Consider the following 14,115-nt stretch of genomic DNA (forward strand, 5'->3'; position numbering starts at 1 on the left):
ATTACACTTCAGCTTCTTAAAATACCTCGAAAGCCATATACCATATGTACGTATACACATATATCCGTGGACAACTAGGCATATTTTCCTTGAAAGGAAAACTTTAATCTTATCAGATGCTCCCCGGTGTTTTCTTAGCGGGATATGATTACATCGACCACTTATGGTTTATCTCAGGAATTTAATGGTCAAATGCATTTTCTATGTCCATTTAACGCTGGTGTGGAGTATTTCTCCTTGTTTTCAATTTCCTTGGCTTCCAAACATTTGCTCCTTCACAACGTGCATATTTGTCGAAGTTGACTGCGCATGCTCGCTCCGGGGTTGTAGGTTCATATAAAAGAAATTAACCCTTCAAGAATCCCGTATTCCTGTGGAAGTAGCTGTTGCAAGTGTTATCACGATTAGTCGTCGGTCGTTGTTTTAAAAGGACAATTTGTCAAGATGAAGATCATCTTCTGGTTCTGTGCTTGTGCATGTGCATCCCAGTTTACTAATTTACTAGTGGAGGCATCTACAAATGGTATTTCGTGATTTTGATTTGAATTTTGAAGAGTTATTGAAATTTGTATTTCTGATTTGAATATTTTGAAAGAAATTTCGAGGACGATTGACGATTGTCAAGTGACACCGGTCATTCACGTACTACAGTATCCTGGTTGTGTTCCTAAGCCAATTCCGTCGTTTGCCTGTATTGGAAGATGCGCTAGCTATTTACAGGTAAATTGTGGGCTGGTTGGGGAAATTATATTTGTAATTCTTTTTTAACAACTTACAATTATTTGTAAAACAGTTCACCACCACAGACAGCAACATTCTGTTTTATTTTAACACAAAATGTTCCCCAGAAAGTGGATTAGTTATAAAATGAATGGAAGTTATGGATGCTCATGAGGATGAATTCAGAGGAAATATTATCATTCAACTCCGTACTTTTTGTAATAGGAAATCGTGAAAAGGATTACATCGAGCAAATACATTTATTTTCTTCTTCTCCGATCCTCGATCGTATTTTTCCAAGCAGCCTGTACATTAGTAACGTTCTTAAGGGGAGTTTCCGATTCATTGTTTTGACGTTACAGGCGTTTGAGAGGACTATTTCACTGCATATTCTTATCTGTGCTTATTTACTGAAGTTTTGTTTTTTTATGGTTCAGGTTCTCCGAATAGTGTGTATTGCATTTGTTTCAAAACTCTTCATTCAGATGTGTTTCATCATCGTTTATTATAGAGCCAATATTTAAATCAATCTTTGAATCGGTCAATCTTTAAATCTGGTGTCGGGATAGCTGAGTGGTTAGAGCACAAGGCTGTCATACGGAAGTTTGCGGTTCAAATCTCGCTGGTGGCAGTGGGATTTGTATCGTGATTTGACGTCGGATACCAGTCGACTCAGGGGTGAATGAGTACCTGAGTCAAATCAGGGTAATAATCTCGGGCGAGCGTAATGCTGACCATATTGCCTCCTACAGTGTTCTGTAGTGTACCGTTTCGGTCTTGAATGAAGTGCTCTAACACACTTCAAGGCCCTGATCCAATATGGATTGTTGTGCCAACGATTATTATTATTATTATCAATCTTTAAATCAATCGAAGCGGTTTGCTTTTGTGGCAAGATTTTTTTGTAGAATTAAACCATGGCGCACATTTCGGAAACAATTTTTCCCATCTTCAGTGTGAGTTCTCCAGAAAAGAACTGCTTCTGTAAAAACTGATCATCAGAAGTTCTGTTGCTGTAATTTTTTTAAGAAAAGCTTTGATTCCGCTTATGAAATTTATTTATTTATATCCATTAGAATTTATTCCATCATGTCGAGAAAATAATATCGGCCAAGTGACCTTCACCAGAGTTGATGACCATACGACCCCGTTTTATGGCATTTTCCATAACTCTTGCCAGAATTTCGCTTCCTGGCGAATATTCTCCTTAAGGGAGTCTGAGGTTTGTTGTAAACCCGCGAAATCAGAATTCGGGTATGGTTAAATCGGGTGATCTGGCCCGCCAATACAAATCACCAAAACAAGAGATTAAGCGACCCGGAAATGATTCTCTCAGAAAATTGGTTGTCGCGGGAGCAGTGCGCGCCGTTGCCCCATCCTTTTGGAACTCCAGTCTCAATTCATCCAATTGAGGAAGAAAAAAATCGGTAATCATGACCCTGTAGCGGGCGTCGTCCACGGTCGTCGTTTGCCCCGTGGCGTTCTCAAAGAAAATTGGCCCGATGAATCCAGGGTAAACAGCATACCACGCAGTAACTTTGAGTTGGTGTAATGGCTCTTCATGGGTGATGCACAGATTTAGGTGCCTCAGAAACTATTATTTTGTTTATTCACGTAACCGCTAAGATGGAAATGAGCCTCATTGCTCATGATAATTTTCGATGAAAAATCGTCCTCCTCTTCGATGAGATTCAGGATGGCTTGAGCGTAGGTTAGACGCGTTTGGCGATCAACAGCTAACATCTTGAAATCTTCCACCACAAAATTTCTGCGTGGGAACCGCCGGCTAATGTCCAATTGCGTGGCTCATCGTCTGATCGATGTTCCGGGCTCGACATCTTGGGCAATCTTGGCCAATCTTGGAAGCATCTCGTGTTGTCCCAGTTTCTTCAAGGCGAATGGTCAAATGCCGCAGTGTTTGTTCAGTTAGTGTGGAACGGCCAGGAAAGCATCGACGAAATTCACTGCGCCAACACAATCGACGAATTGTTACGCAAACAAAGGAAATAATTATTCTGCGTTCTTCCAGAGTAAACCGATTCATGGCTTGTCTATTTGTTTTCTACGTTTGTTTACTTCACAAATGTCCGAATAAAATTGACAATTGCCGCCATTTGCAGAAGTTAGAGCGTTTTCCAATAAAGTGATTACCTTTGCCTCATCTTGTACATATTCGTATAATGTTAGAGCCGCCCGAATCATAGAAAGGATCTTGATAGTAGATCAAATTTTTTTATTACATGTAAGTAGCACTCGATAATTGATCTTATTTGGCATCGTTTTTCATCTTTTATCTCTTTCAATTCGCCATTATTCACCCCAAGCTTTATTTTTAGGTACCATATATTGTTTATTTTAAGAAAAATATGGTTATAGATTACACAAGTCAGGAAAAGTTTTTTTTGAAAAGCTGTTTTGATAAATTTTGGGAGAGGTTTGATAAACTGTTTCATATTGCCTAGCTTAATATGAAGGCTCCTGGCTTTTTTTAGTTTTTATCGCAAAATATTGTTTTGTTTAACATAATCGCTCTTGCCTCCAACGCTCCATCGACCAGTAATTTTTTCGGTCAGGATTTCATCATATGAAAATTCATGGTTTATATAATCGAAAATGGGACAAATCAGAAATCGCTTTTTGTGGAAAATTCTGATGTCCTAGATATTTTCTGATATCATTTTCGTTTTCCGCACATCAAAATACATAAAAATCAGTTGAGAACATTCAAACAGTTCTTCCGTTGCAGACCTGTGTTATCAGATTTTACTCCTCAAACAGGGAATCTAGTAAACTCAGCAGCATTGAAACAAGAACTAGTATGCCAAAGTAGATTTTCAGATATGATACTCCAAAGTGAAGTTATATAATGTTATGGACTTGAACGATATTATGTAATACATTGTTCTTCCAATCTTTATATGAAACCAAAGGGTCGGTTGGCAAGTATCGCTTATCATTTAGGCCGTAAATACTTCTTTTGGGTATGATAGGTGAATGTATAATATTTACGCATATTGTGTTGGACTGCCGCAACGGTACGGCATCGGGGTACTAACTAAACACCTCTTCATCGTCAGAGAGCTAGTCTGGAACCGCTCCTCACATTACTTCGGAGTAGCTGGCTCTGTGAGTCCACCAATACATAGAAGACTTGCCACCGCTCCTCTGAACCCAGACAAAACCGTCCTCTCGGCCCTGGGCAAGAACCCTAAGGTGGGTACTGTTCCGAACCCAGATAGCAGCGCTACTGGATATGTCGAAGTGCCATGGAGCTGGGTTTCTGCTTCGGTATTACTGACTGATGAGCACTAGATGAGCTTTGGTCTCTGCAGCGAACTGTGCCAGCAACTCGTAACCTGTTACACTCCAGTGCATATTTATCTGTATGATGCTGGTCATGTCGATCGCGCCTTAGTTCTTTCCAGTTCCGCTCTGAAGACTGGACACTGACCCGAGTGTGCGCAACGCTCTCACCAGACGCGCTACGATCCCAGCATATAACGTAACTCTCTTTTCGTTAAATATATTTGCTTAATGGCTTGCATGACCGCATCCGTCGCATGCTGCCTTCCTGTCCAATTCTGATTTTTCCCGCTGTTAGAAGCTTCACGTATTGCGCCGCAACTTTCACCAGAGCGAGTTTTTACCCCGGGAGTTCGCAGTGGTGATAGCTATTCGGACATTGGTTACCTCCGGCATTCGCGCTTGATGGTCTCTATTACCTAGTTTTTTCCTGTCAGGCAGTCGAACCTCCTTATTTCCAGGAATTCCTTGCCGCTTCACAGAGCGTACCTTTATCTGTTGTCCTCCTGCCTAATTCGACGAGGACTCAACCACCTTTCGTTTTCTGAATGAAAAAGACTTTCGCTCCATTATTTTCGAGCTTGATTTTATAACGGATTTTGCTGCGGACTTCCGCAAAGGTCTTGCCTTCCGTCGGCTTAATAAGCACAGCAGGCGTTCTCGGCTTCCTTCGTTTTCTCACCTTTTCTTTCGAAGCTCCATCCTTTATGTCTGCTTTAATTTTTGACAGAGGCTTTTCCGATGGCACGGCGTGTCATTACCTTTTGTCCCTCTTCACCTTCTTCTTTTGTGGCCTGGAGAGTACTTGAGTGAAGTCTCCTTCAGAGGCCCCTTCCTCCTTTCGTTTTTCCCCAGCTTGCTCTGCAACGGGCTATCTGCGATCCGTTTAGCATTTGCAGTGTTCTCAGCGGAGGGTGCGGTTGTTACTGCTTTTCGTGCATCTTTTGTTATACTCCATATCCGCCTGTAATACGAAATTCTGCTCAAAAGTTCATCTAGCCCTATCAGTCCGTTTTCAGCCCTTTGTTATTGTTTTTTTGGAGGAACGTCGCGGACCGCATGCGCTTCACAACTGCTGAGCATTTCTTGATAAGCTATTCCTCTTCAGCTTTTGCAAGAATTGTCGGAAGCGCTCTCTCTCGGCTTATATTCAAAGCATTTGTTTCAGAGCTAGCTTACCATCGAATTTGAAAGTATCGAATCGAACCCCTAAAAACTTGCAATTTTTTTCTGCTATGCTAGATATCATGCTGTATTACACAAGCTTGATTATGGTCTCACCTACGTATTTATTCCCAGCGGTTACTTAAGTTTTCAAATCCTTCCGTTCATCCACCTAATCCATCTCTTGGTTACCTTTCTTAGCCAGGATTTAAGGCATCTTTTTGGGACGTTGCCCGCAGAATGGTTTTTTTTTTAAAGCAAAGACGATTTTAATGTTGGCTGCTTATCTGCCATAGAAAGGTGTTCCTAAATGCTATATGAGTTGTTAGCGCTACATTGAATTTTAATTAGACAGGAGTGGACCTCTGTTAGCAGACGTGGATCTAGCACGCAAGTTCGAAGGCCATGAACTTTCTTCTTTTATTGTGCACATCCAGGAACCAACTAATACTAATTGTTATCAGTTGGAAGAAATCTACTTAGTTTTATACCGGGGATGGTCCTGCATTGAAGAGGGTCTCTGAATGTAATATAATACCCCCTTTTCGACTTAAAACAAAAACCCTTTCGATGTGACCCACCACATTGCATGTCTGAGGCTGTTAGACCTACATTTTATGATGGGCGGAACAGCATATTACTCTTGAATTATTTTGGTGTCTTCCCAATATCTGGCCGTGCGCTATGGTACTCCAAAATGAAACGTCTACTAAGAAGTGCGACAGTTCTCTAACATGTTAGTTTACCTTTTTAGTGATTGTGCTTGTTCTTTCCTTCAATTGAAAGTTACTTATTCTGTCATAGGCTTTTCTCGCGGCGATGTCCTTGATAGCATCCAAAGAACCGGAGGGCTGCCACTCATTGCATTACTATTTTGCTTCGAGTATATAGCACTTACTGGTGCTTTCATTACTGTCCGCAATTCTCGATAAAAAAAAATGGCTTTCTGGCCACGTAAACGGTGAATAGTATTCTGAAATAATTTCAATCCTTTTGGTACCAAATTGAATCCATCTATGCTCAAAAAGAGGCTGATTGGGGCTTTACTGCATTAAGCATATACGCAAAGCGATTGGAATAAGGTTAGCATATACATATATAATAATTGTGCTTTTAAAATTGGGAGGGAGGAACTTTCAAACATTTAATTTAATACATATTTTCGTATTTAATGGATCTATATTTAGTGATGAATGCCGGCTGCAAGAAGACAGAACACACAAGATTCAACTCCCGGCGCATTGTTCTAAAATTTGTGATGGAGAAAAATCATTGCGCTTGCTTGACCGTCTGCGGTAAATGCGCTGTCCCCTCATTAGGCCTGAAACTACATTGAAAATTAGACTTTCGAAGGTATTAACTGTCTGTTTTATTTGATATGGAGAATTTTAGGATCTCTGAACTGGATAGTGAATAATGTTATTTATCTTCGAAAACTTGATTCTTGCTTAATTGTTTTTCAACGAATATCGAAAGTAAACTAAATTGCAAGAAGTGCTAATATCTCGTTTGGTGCTTCATATGTAGAAATTAAGCATTTTTCTCTGTACAGGGAGCATTTTTTTTGCAAATATATGTATATTCCTCTCAACGAGTATGCTATTTTCTACAGAATGCTGTAGCAATAAGTCCAAGGTCAAACATTGATTCAGTTTTAATAAAAATTTGCGTCCGTAGATAATTTTCATTCCAATAATTTAATTGTTTTTCTTCTACACAATTAGTGAAAGGATCAACTCACACACACTACAAACACTAAATTAATTGGTTAAAATACGAATATTACAATGTACACTTACATATAATACGCATAGTATCGTCTTTTTCAGGTATCAGGAAGCAAAATTTGGCAAATGGAACGTTCTTGCATGTGTTGCCAAGAATCAGGTGAAAGGGAAGCTGCAGTCTCATTGTTCTGTCCAAAGGCTAAGCCGGGAGAACGGAAATTTAGAAAGGTAAGAATCGGCATAGTGGGTGGATGATTAATTATCATTTATTTATCGGCAGGTTTTGACCAAGGCTCCACTGGAATGTATGTGTAGGCCATGTACTGGTGTCGAAGAGAATGGAATCGTACCACAAGAAATTGCCGGATATGCCGATGAAGGTCCGCTCAATAATCATTTCAGAAGGAGCTCAATTCAATGAAAACTAACTGTGTAGTAAGGGATAGGCATAACTGAAAAATAAAAAAACTCGTATATGTTATAATTGAGATTTGTTTGCAATTCAAAAATATTTATTGAAAAGATGCCTACTCTTGGTGTGCCCAGAAAGGCTGAGATGACTTATTTATCTCGACCTGCCTAGCTTCTGGTTAAGCGTATCCACCACCAAAACACTTTGTTACTCACGTGGATAACATGCGGAGCTTACATCCACTTGTCTGAGGAAGTCTTCGACAGATTATCGGATAGGACCTAGGATGGCTTTGATTTTCCTATGCTCCCCTGGCCTAATGTTGCCGGGTCTCCAACACCCCCTAGTAACTTCCTCCATCATTATCTTACCTTGTATACCGTCATCAACATCTGTGCTGTTCACCAGCTCAACTTAATTAGAAATCACTTAGGCCGCACTCATTCACCTGCCCTCTCTAAGTGGTTTGTGAATTTATGGGTAATTAAAATTTATTACGTCATTATTAAATCAATATTTTATTTTAAATTATTTGTTAAAATCTAATTCTTAAATTTTATTGTGAAAATTTATGGAGAGGTGTTTTCTCCTCGCTCGACTCTGTACTCGAACTGACACCGAAAAACCTTTTTCGCTATCGAGCCAAGGACACCTGTTTGACTGTGCCCACGACGTTGAGGTTGTAATGATATCCGCCTAACTCGATGACTAGGAAGTGGCCCTCATAAGGCGGCTGCAGCGGTTTTCAAGGAGCGTCCATTTTAATTAGGACATGCGTACAGGGTGCGGGTGGCGGCGGTTTTAAATTTGGCAGTGCGTCCTTGAGCAGACGCAACACACCTATAGCGTTGAGCCCCGACCTGATATCGGGAACAGGGTTACTGGGGAGTCTCCCCGTATACCAGCTCCGCGGGACTTGTAGCAAATTTTTCTCGATTCTTTGTCCGGAGGCTAAGTAGAACGATTGGGCCATTATAGCCGCCTTCAGCGTACTGTGCCACCTTCCGAGCATCCCATTGGACTACGAGTGGTATGGGGTTATGGCGTTTATAGCCGAGGAGTGTGCCCAACTCTGAGAAAAAGGAGGACTCAAACTGCATTCCTTGGTCGGTGATTATAATTAATAATTGCCGGCAAACCAAAGCGTGGAGTCCATTCTCAACACAGAGTTAGTAATATCTTTCAGAGGTTTTGCTTCAGGCCACTGCGTGAACCTATCGATGATACTGAGGCAATACCTGAAACTGTACGAGTCTCGCAAAGGGCCAATGATGTCGAGGTGGATTGGGTGGAAATGTTTGGTGGAACGATGGAGCACTCCTACCTCTTACCTCATATGCTTTTCAGTCGCCACAAGGTCTTCATTCGCTATTGGATTTAGGGGCCATGTGAAGTGGCGAAGACCAACAACTGTCTGAAGGTCTGCAAATATCCTGCTTAAGAAGTTCTTTGAACTCTTTCCGCACAACTACGAGCTTCTACCGTGATAATGGACGATGGAAAAATGGGAAGCCAGTACTGTTGATGTGGTGGTTACTAAATTATTATACCGAGATACGAAAAGAACCGAAACTTCAGCGCCTGCATAGACCAGGTTGTTGTGCCGGCTCGAGGGTCGCCAGAACTCCCGGCAAGTCTGATTTGTTTGGTGAGAAATTGCAGGGGCTGATACATTTCTTAATTTTTTCAACGAACCTGCGATAGCACTAACATGCTCCGGTGCTTCCCGAAGGTCCCCACGACTTACTATCCGATCGCCCATTTCGGGAAGGGGATCTAGACCTTGATCTAGTCCTACTCCTCGAACACAAAGCACCGATGGTTTTTGCCAACTCAGAGACGGTGGCTGTTAATAACTAATGCCCGCAGTATTGGCTAACATGTCCAGAGACCTCGAATACGCACATGTCAGGATGGCCTGTGTGCTCCCTGGGAGCCTTTGCAGCCACAAACATTGTAGCAACTCGGTGCCGACTTTCTCATCACCCAACTGCTTCATTTCACTCAGCAGTTGGCGCGTTAGTTCTGTTAGTAAGCCTCACTTACTGGCAGGCTCGCTTTGTGAGCTGCTCTCTTAGTCACTTATAAGCGGTAAGCTCAGCTACCTCCCCGATCAGCGCGTAATTGAAGCGGATGACATCCGCTGTGACACTGGCCAAAGCGAATTATGCCTCGAACTGGAGGAACCATGCCGCCAGGCTCCTACGTCAAAACAGGGCCACTCGTGCGGTCACCTTTCTTTGTTCAAGAGTTCATCGTTTGTGGAAACCAAATCGCCTGTATCAATTCCCACGAGGTGCGCCAACTTGGTAAGTTCAATTTTCGACAGACGCATTGCGGAGATTAGGAGTTCGACCCTGGCGATCCTAGACTTTGATCTCATCCTCACTCCTTTAATTTGCAAGGAAAGCCTTGACTCCTTCTATACCACTCCCACTAATCTGTTTCCTTCTTATGCCCCAACCTCTCCAAGATCGCTGCGCTTTTACCACTTATGATTCACTACTCATTAAAAAAAGCACAAGACTTCCCGATACTATGCTGATCTGAGCATCAGTAAAGTCACGCATTTTCTGCAATACCTATCCTTACCCCTTCCTAAGTTGAATGCATTGTTCATAACCTTCACGCTAACGTTAATTACGATCCTGACAGCCTTCCTAATTTCTTTTGCTAAAAACATAACAATTTATTTGGCTCCCTCTCTGTATAATTTTTAACGAAAGCGTTGAGGGTTGTCATTTTCCTAGCTGTGGAAAGACGCTTTAATTATCCCTATACACAAAAGTGGTGGAACATACACTCCCCGAGGATAAGTGTCCGATTTCAATCCTTTTCTTCTGTTTTACAATTTTAGGAGAAATGTCAACAACTGGTTAACTGCGGAATTTGACCATCTTATAGTAGCAAAAGGGCAATATTTCCATTTCCTTTGATGCTTGTATATTCCTTTCTCCCCTCATCTGATGTACCACAAGGTTCTATTCCGAATCCACTACTATTTCTATTTTTCAACCGCCTATTCTCTCTCCTAATGGTTCCTTGCTTGCTTTATGAAGATGGTCTGGAGCTTTGTAGCTTCTTCTGTAGACTGTGCATCTCCTCATTTGAACTTAGGCAGCCTAGATCTCTGGAGTTTTATAAATAAGCAAGGGCTTAACTCCACTTCGACAGGCATTGCCTCTATGTTTACTTCTAGAGTGCTTTTTATTCCTTTGACTTGTCGTGCTAGATGTAATAAATCAAGAGGACTTCGAAAACAGGAAATGTCATCAACCCATCAAATAGTCAACAACAGTTAGTGAAATGATTTCAGAAAACGGAGAAACTGTTTGAGAATCGAGCGAATTCGCGTAGGTTTAACAGTTGGTAGGCGAAGTAGAGGAAGACGACGTCTTGGTGTTTTGAGGTTAAGGCTATTTTTCCGAGTATTTTAGTTAGAGGAGCAATCGCTTTAATAGAAGATCGAATAGATTAACAACAAAATGGTCTACAGAGGAAAGGCATGATGAAAAAATAAATGAAGTTGATGAGAATCTGCATAGACGAAAGCTAATTCCAAGATTTCAGTGAAAATATACGAATGATATTTGGACAATCATTAGTAAAGACAATTTTGAAAGCACTATCGATTCCCTACTAGACTACATCAAAATATAGGATCCATCTTGGAAATGGAAAAGGAAGAACAGTTACCAATTTGTACATGCTATTGAGGAGGAAATAGACAACTTTAAAACTTGAGATCCCATCAATGCAGGCCTGCCCCCTTTAACCCTTTGATCTATCAGATGCTATGCCCCTCCATATCTCCACGGAGTGCGGTAAAGGGGAACAAACACAATCTGAAAATGACCAGACTTCACCAGACTTGTAGGAATATTAACCGGACCATCAACAGTTTAATCGACCGACCTAAAAGGATTCCTCAATGACAAGGGCTCACCAAGATCAGATCAACAACCCTAAAGGAGATTATCATTGGAGTGCAACCATTTCTCCTTTTCGCTGGAATGGAAGCTGTGTTGATGGGAGAAGCAAATCGCTTTGGAGAAATACACTTTTTCCAAAGGGGACGCAAAATTATTGAAGCGCATGAGGTAGTATGGATCCTAGGAAAAATGTGGATAGGTACCCACGATGGACCACAAAATCTGGCAAACGCTAACTGAATCGGTACCAATTCTCAAGCTCTACTACCAAATCTTCAATTCAGGGAGTTCTTTCCTAATTAAAAATTGGAAAAGAAGAACGCTTGAATGCTTGAAAATGGGACAAATCGTACCAACTGGTCTTTCAGGTTGGAGATTGGGTAGTGTTGACAAACCAAAACTGAAGTTACGGAGCTACGAAAGGAGCCTCGCACTGGACGGATTTTACAAAGACGGACCCTGCATCGGAAACGGACTAACGATTTGCGCGTTTTCTCATGGAACGTGCGCTTCCTGTACAGATCGAATGCTGCCCTGCAATTAGCCAATGTTCTGCCCCAAAATGAGGCTGATGTAATAGCTCTACAAGAGAAACCGGAGATGAGTACTATTTATATACAGTGAAGACTGCGGAGCCGGAGGAAAATGCCTCCTGCGAGGTCCCAAAATTGATATCAAAATCATACTTGAAGATTTTAACAGCCAAGCAGGGATAGACCCCATATTCAGGCAATATGTCGGTTTTCATAGCTTACATAAAAACACCAATAATAACAGACTGCGGATTAGCAGTTTCTAACGAAAGGGTTATTGCAATTTCCAGGTTTGTACGGTAATCGGTCCATAAACAAACATGACCTTCTCCAGGCAGGACCACTTTCAGCAACTGTTGATTGAACGACGATACCTTTCAGCCTTGATAAATGGTGGAACATATAGGGGTCCAATATAGACTCGCATAATTATCTCCTTAGCATAATGCTCCGGGCTCGAATTACAACACCGCCTAGAATCCCCTTTCAAAATCAGGCGAGAGTGAATGCTGAAGCCAATCGAAACAAAGCCCTCCGTAACACTCATAAGGGTGTTGCGTATGCCGCAACAATCGCAGAAGTCCTGGAAAGGAAGCATCGACAAATAATCTTCACAACCACCTGAAGAATGTTATCATTGATACGGCCACAAATATTTTTGACCCTAATCGCAAAAAAACGGTTCAAAGATGAATGTAAGCTAGCAACGGAACGGAAGAATGCCGCATACCGGGCAATGATACATTTTTCAAGAAAACGGGCACGCGCATTGACCTATCACGCGCTCGTCGAGTGGAAACGCGTCTTCGCAGACAGAAAAAGGAAACCTGGGAGAACCTACAAGCCTGTGAACTCGAAAAGTACAGAGAGCAGCCGCACTAGGCGCGGAAGTTTCAATCAGCAGGATGATGCCTTACACACCTCGATGCTCATCCAACCGACACAAAGAGAGAAATCTATTTTCCGATAGAATGGGCCTATTGGCGCGTTGGGTTGAATACTTCGATGAACTAGTCATCAACCAAAATATCGGCGAGTTAGAGGTCCCGCCAACTGAAGGCGACGGAAAAATTCTGCCATCACTAAGCACAGAAGAACAAGTCCTTGCATTTCATCGTCTTAAAAACCACAAGTGGCACGCAGCCAAATGGAATTACAGCCGAATCGGTTAAATACGGGGGCCACGAATTACACTAGGCGGTTCATCAACTGATGCCCAAGGTGTGGGAGAACGAGTCAACGTTTGGCGACTGGCAACGTGATATCATCTGTCCTATATAAAATGCAACAATGCAGCAATTATAGAGGTATCACGTTGCTGAGTACCATCTATAAGATATTCTCCGCTATCTTGCTAGGTTGGTAGCCCCATTCGCCCAGAACATCATCGGTCTACACCAACGAGGCTTCACTCCAGGGGAATCAGAGATAGATTGATTTTTTTCTGTGAGGCAGGCGAAGGAAAAACTGTTGCCAGTGGCCATCAGCTGCATCATCATTGGATTGTTCATTGATGAAGACAAGACCAAATAAATAGTGGCAACGTTAGCATCAAAAACGAAAGAAACAACAACATCGAATAGCATTAACCAAATGAAAACAATAAAGATAGGAGACTACAACTCTGGGATCGTTGATAATTTCCCCTACCTAGTCTAGGTCGAAAATCACAACCAATAAAAGCTACGAAGATGAAATCCGTGCATGAGTTTTGGTATTTAAAAGAGCCTATTACAGTTTACAAAAAGTGTCTCGCTCGAAGCATCTCACCATAGGGTCGAAGCTTTTACTGTACAAGACAATGATCTTGCTAGTCCTCATGTATTCCTCGCAGACTTGGGTTGGCAAAAAAACTGCGAACTTTTTGTCGCGTTCGAAAGAAGAATTCTCCGAAGGACTTTTGACCCCCTACATGTTGATGAACGATTCCGTAGCCTATATAACGACGAAATACATGACCTATAAGACAGCCGTCTGGTTGTGGTTAAAATCTGGCTCAGTAGGTTGCGGTGGGCGTGTCATTTAATCCGTATGGTTGAGGATGATCCCGCCCGGGAAGTCTATAAAGGCAGTATCTATCGTAGAAAAAGAAGACCAGCCAGATCTTGCATGTGATGGAACGATGGCGTTGGCCAGGATGACACACAGCTGCAAATCGGGATCTCAGGAGTTTGTAATAAAGGCAGGCCTAGACCACCGGGTGTTGTGCCGTTGATTATGATGACTAGTGCGGCAAGAATGTTTAACAAATTCCAAGCCACGCCTGATCAAGGGAAAAGCACAAAGAGCAAACTCAGATGTATCCTCTGAAGTATCTATCTATT

General features: G+C 41.9%; 1 protein-coding gene across 2 annotated transcripts; it reads left to right on the forward strand.

Annotated features, from left to right (window-relative positions):
- LOC119657512 (bursicon) lies at window positions 1-7,398 on the forward strand. 2 transcript variants are annotated; one of them, XM_038064451.1, is made up of 4 exons: window positions 1-523; window positions 578-720; window positions 7,017-7,142; window positions 7,195-7,398. In XM_038064451.1, the coding sequence occupies exons 1-4, from the start codon at window positions 445-447 to the stop codon at window positions 7,333-7,335; spliced, it is 489 nt and encodes a 162-aa protein (XP_037920379.1). In that variant the 5' UTR covers window positions 1-444; the 3' UTR covers window positions 7,336-7,398. The 2 variants fall into 2 exon arrangements, with proteins under 2 accessions (XP_037920379.1, XP_037920380.1); XM_038064452.1 differs by having other exon boundaries at window positions 3-523; window positions 596-720.
- The last annotated feature ends 6,717 nt before the right edge of the window (window positions 7,399-14,115 follow it).

Source organism: Hermetia illucens, chromosome 5, assembly GCF_905115235.1.
Source record: "Hermetia illucens chromosome 5, iHerIll2.2.curated.20191125, whole genome shotgun sequence".
NCBI lineage: Eukaryota > Metazoa > Arthropoda > Insecta > Diptera > Stratiomyidae > Hermetia > Hermetia illucens.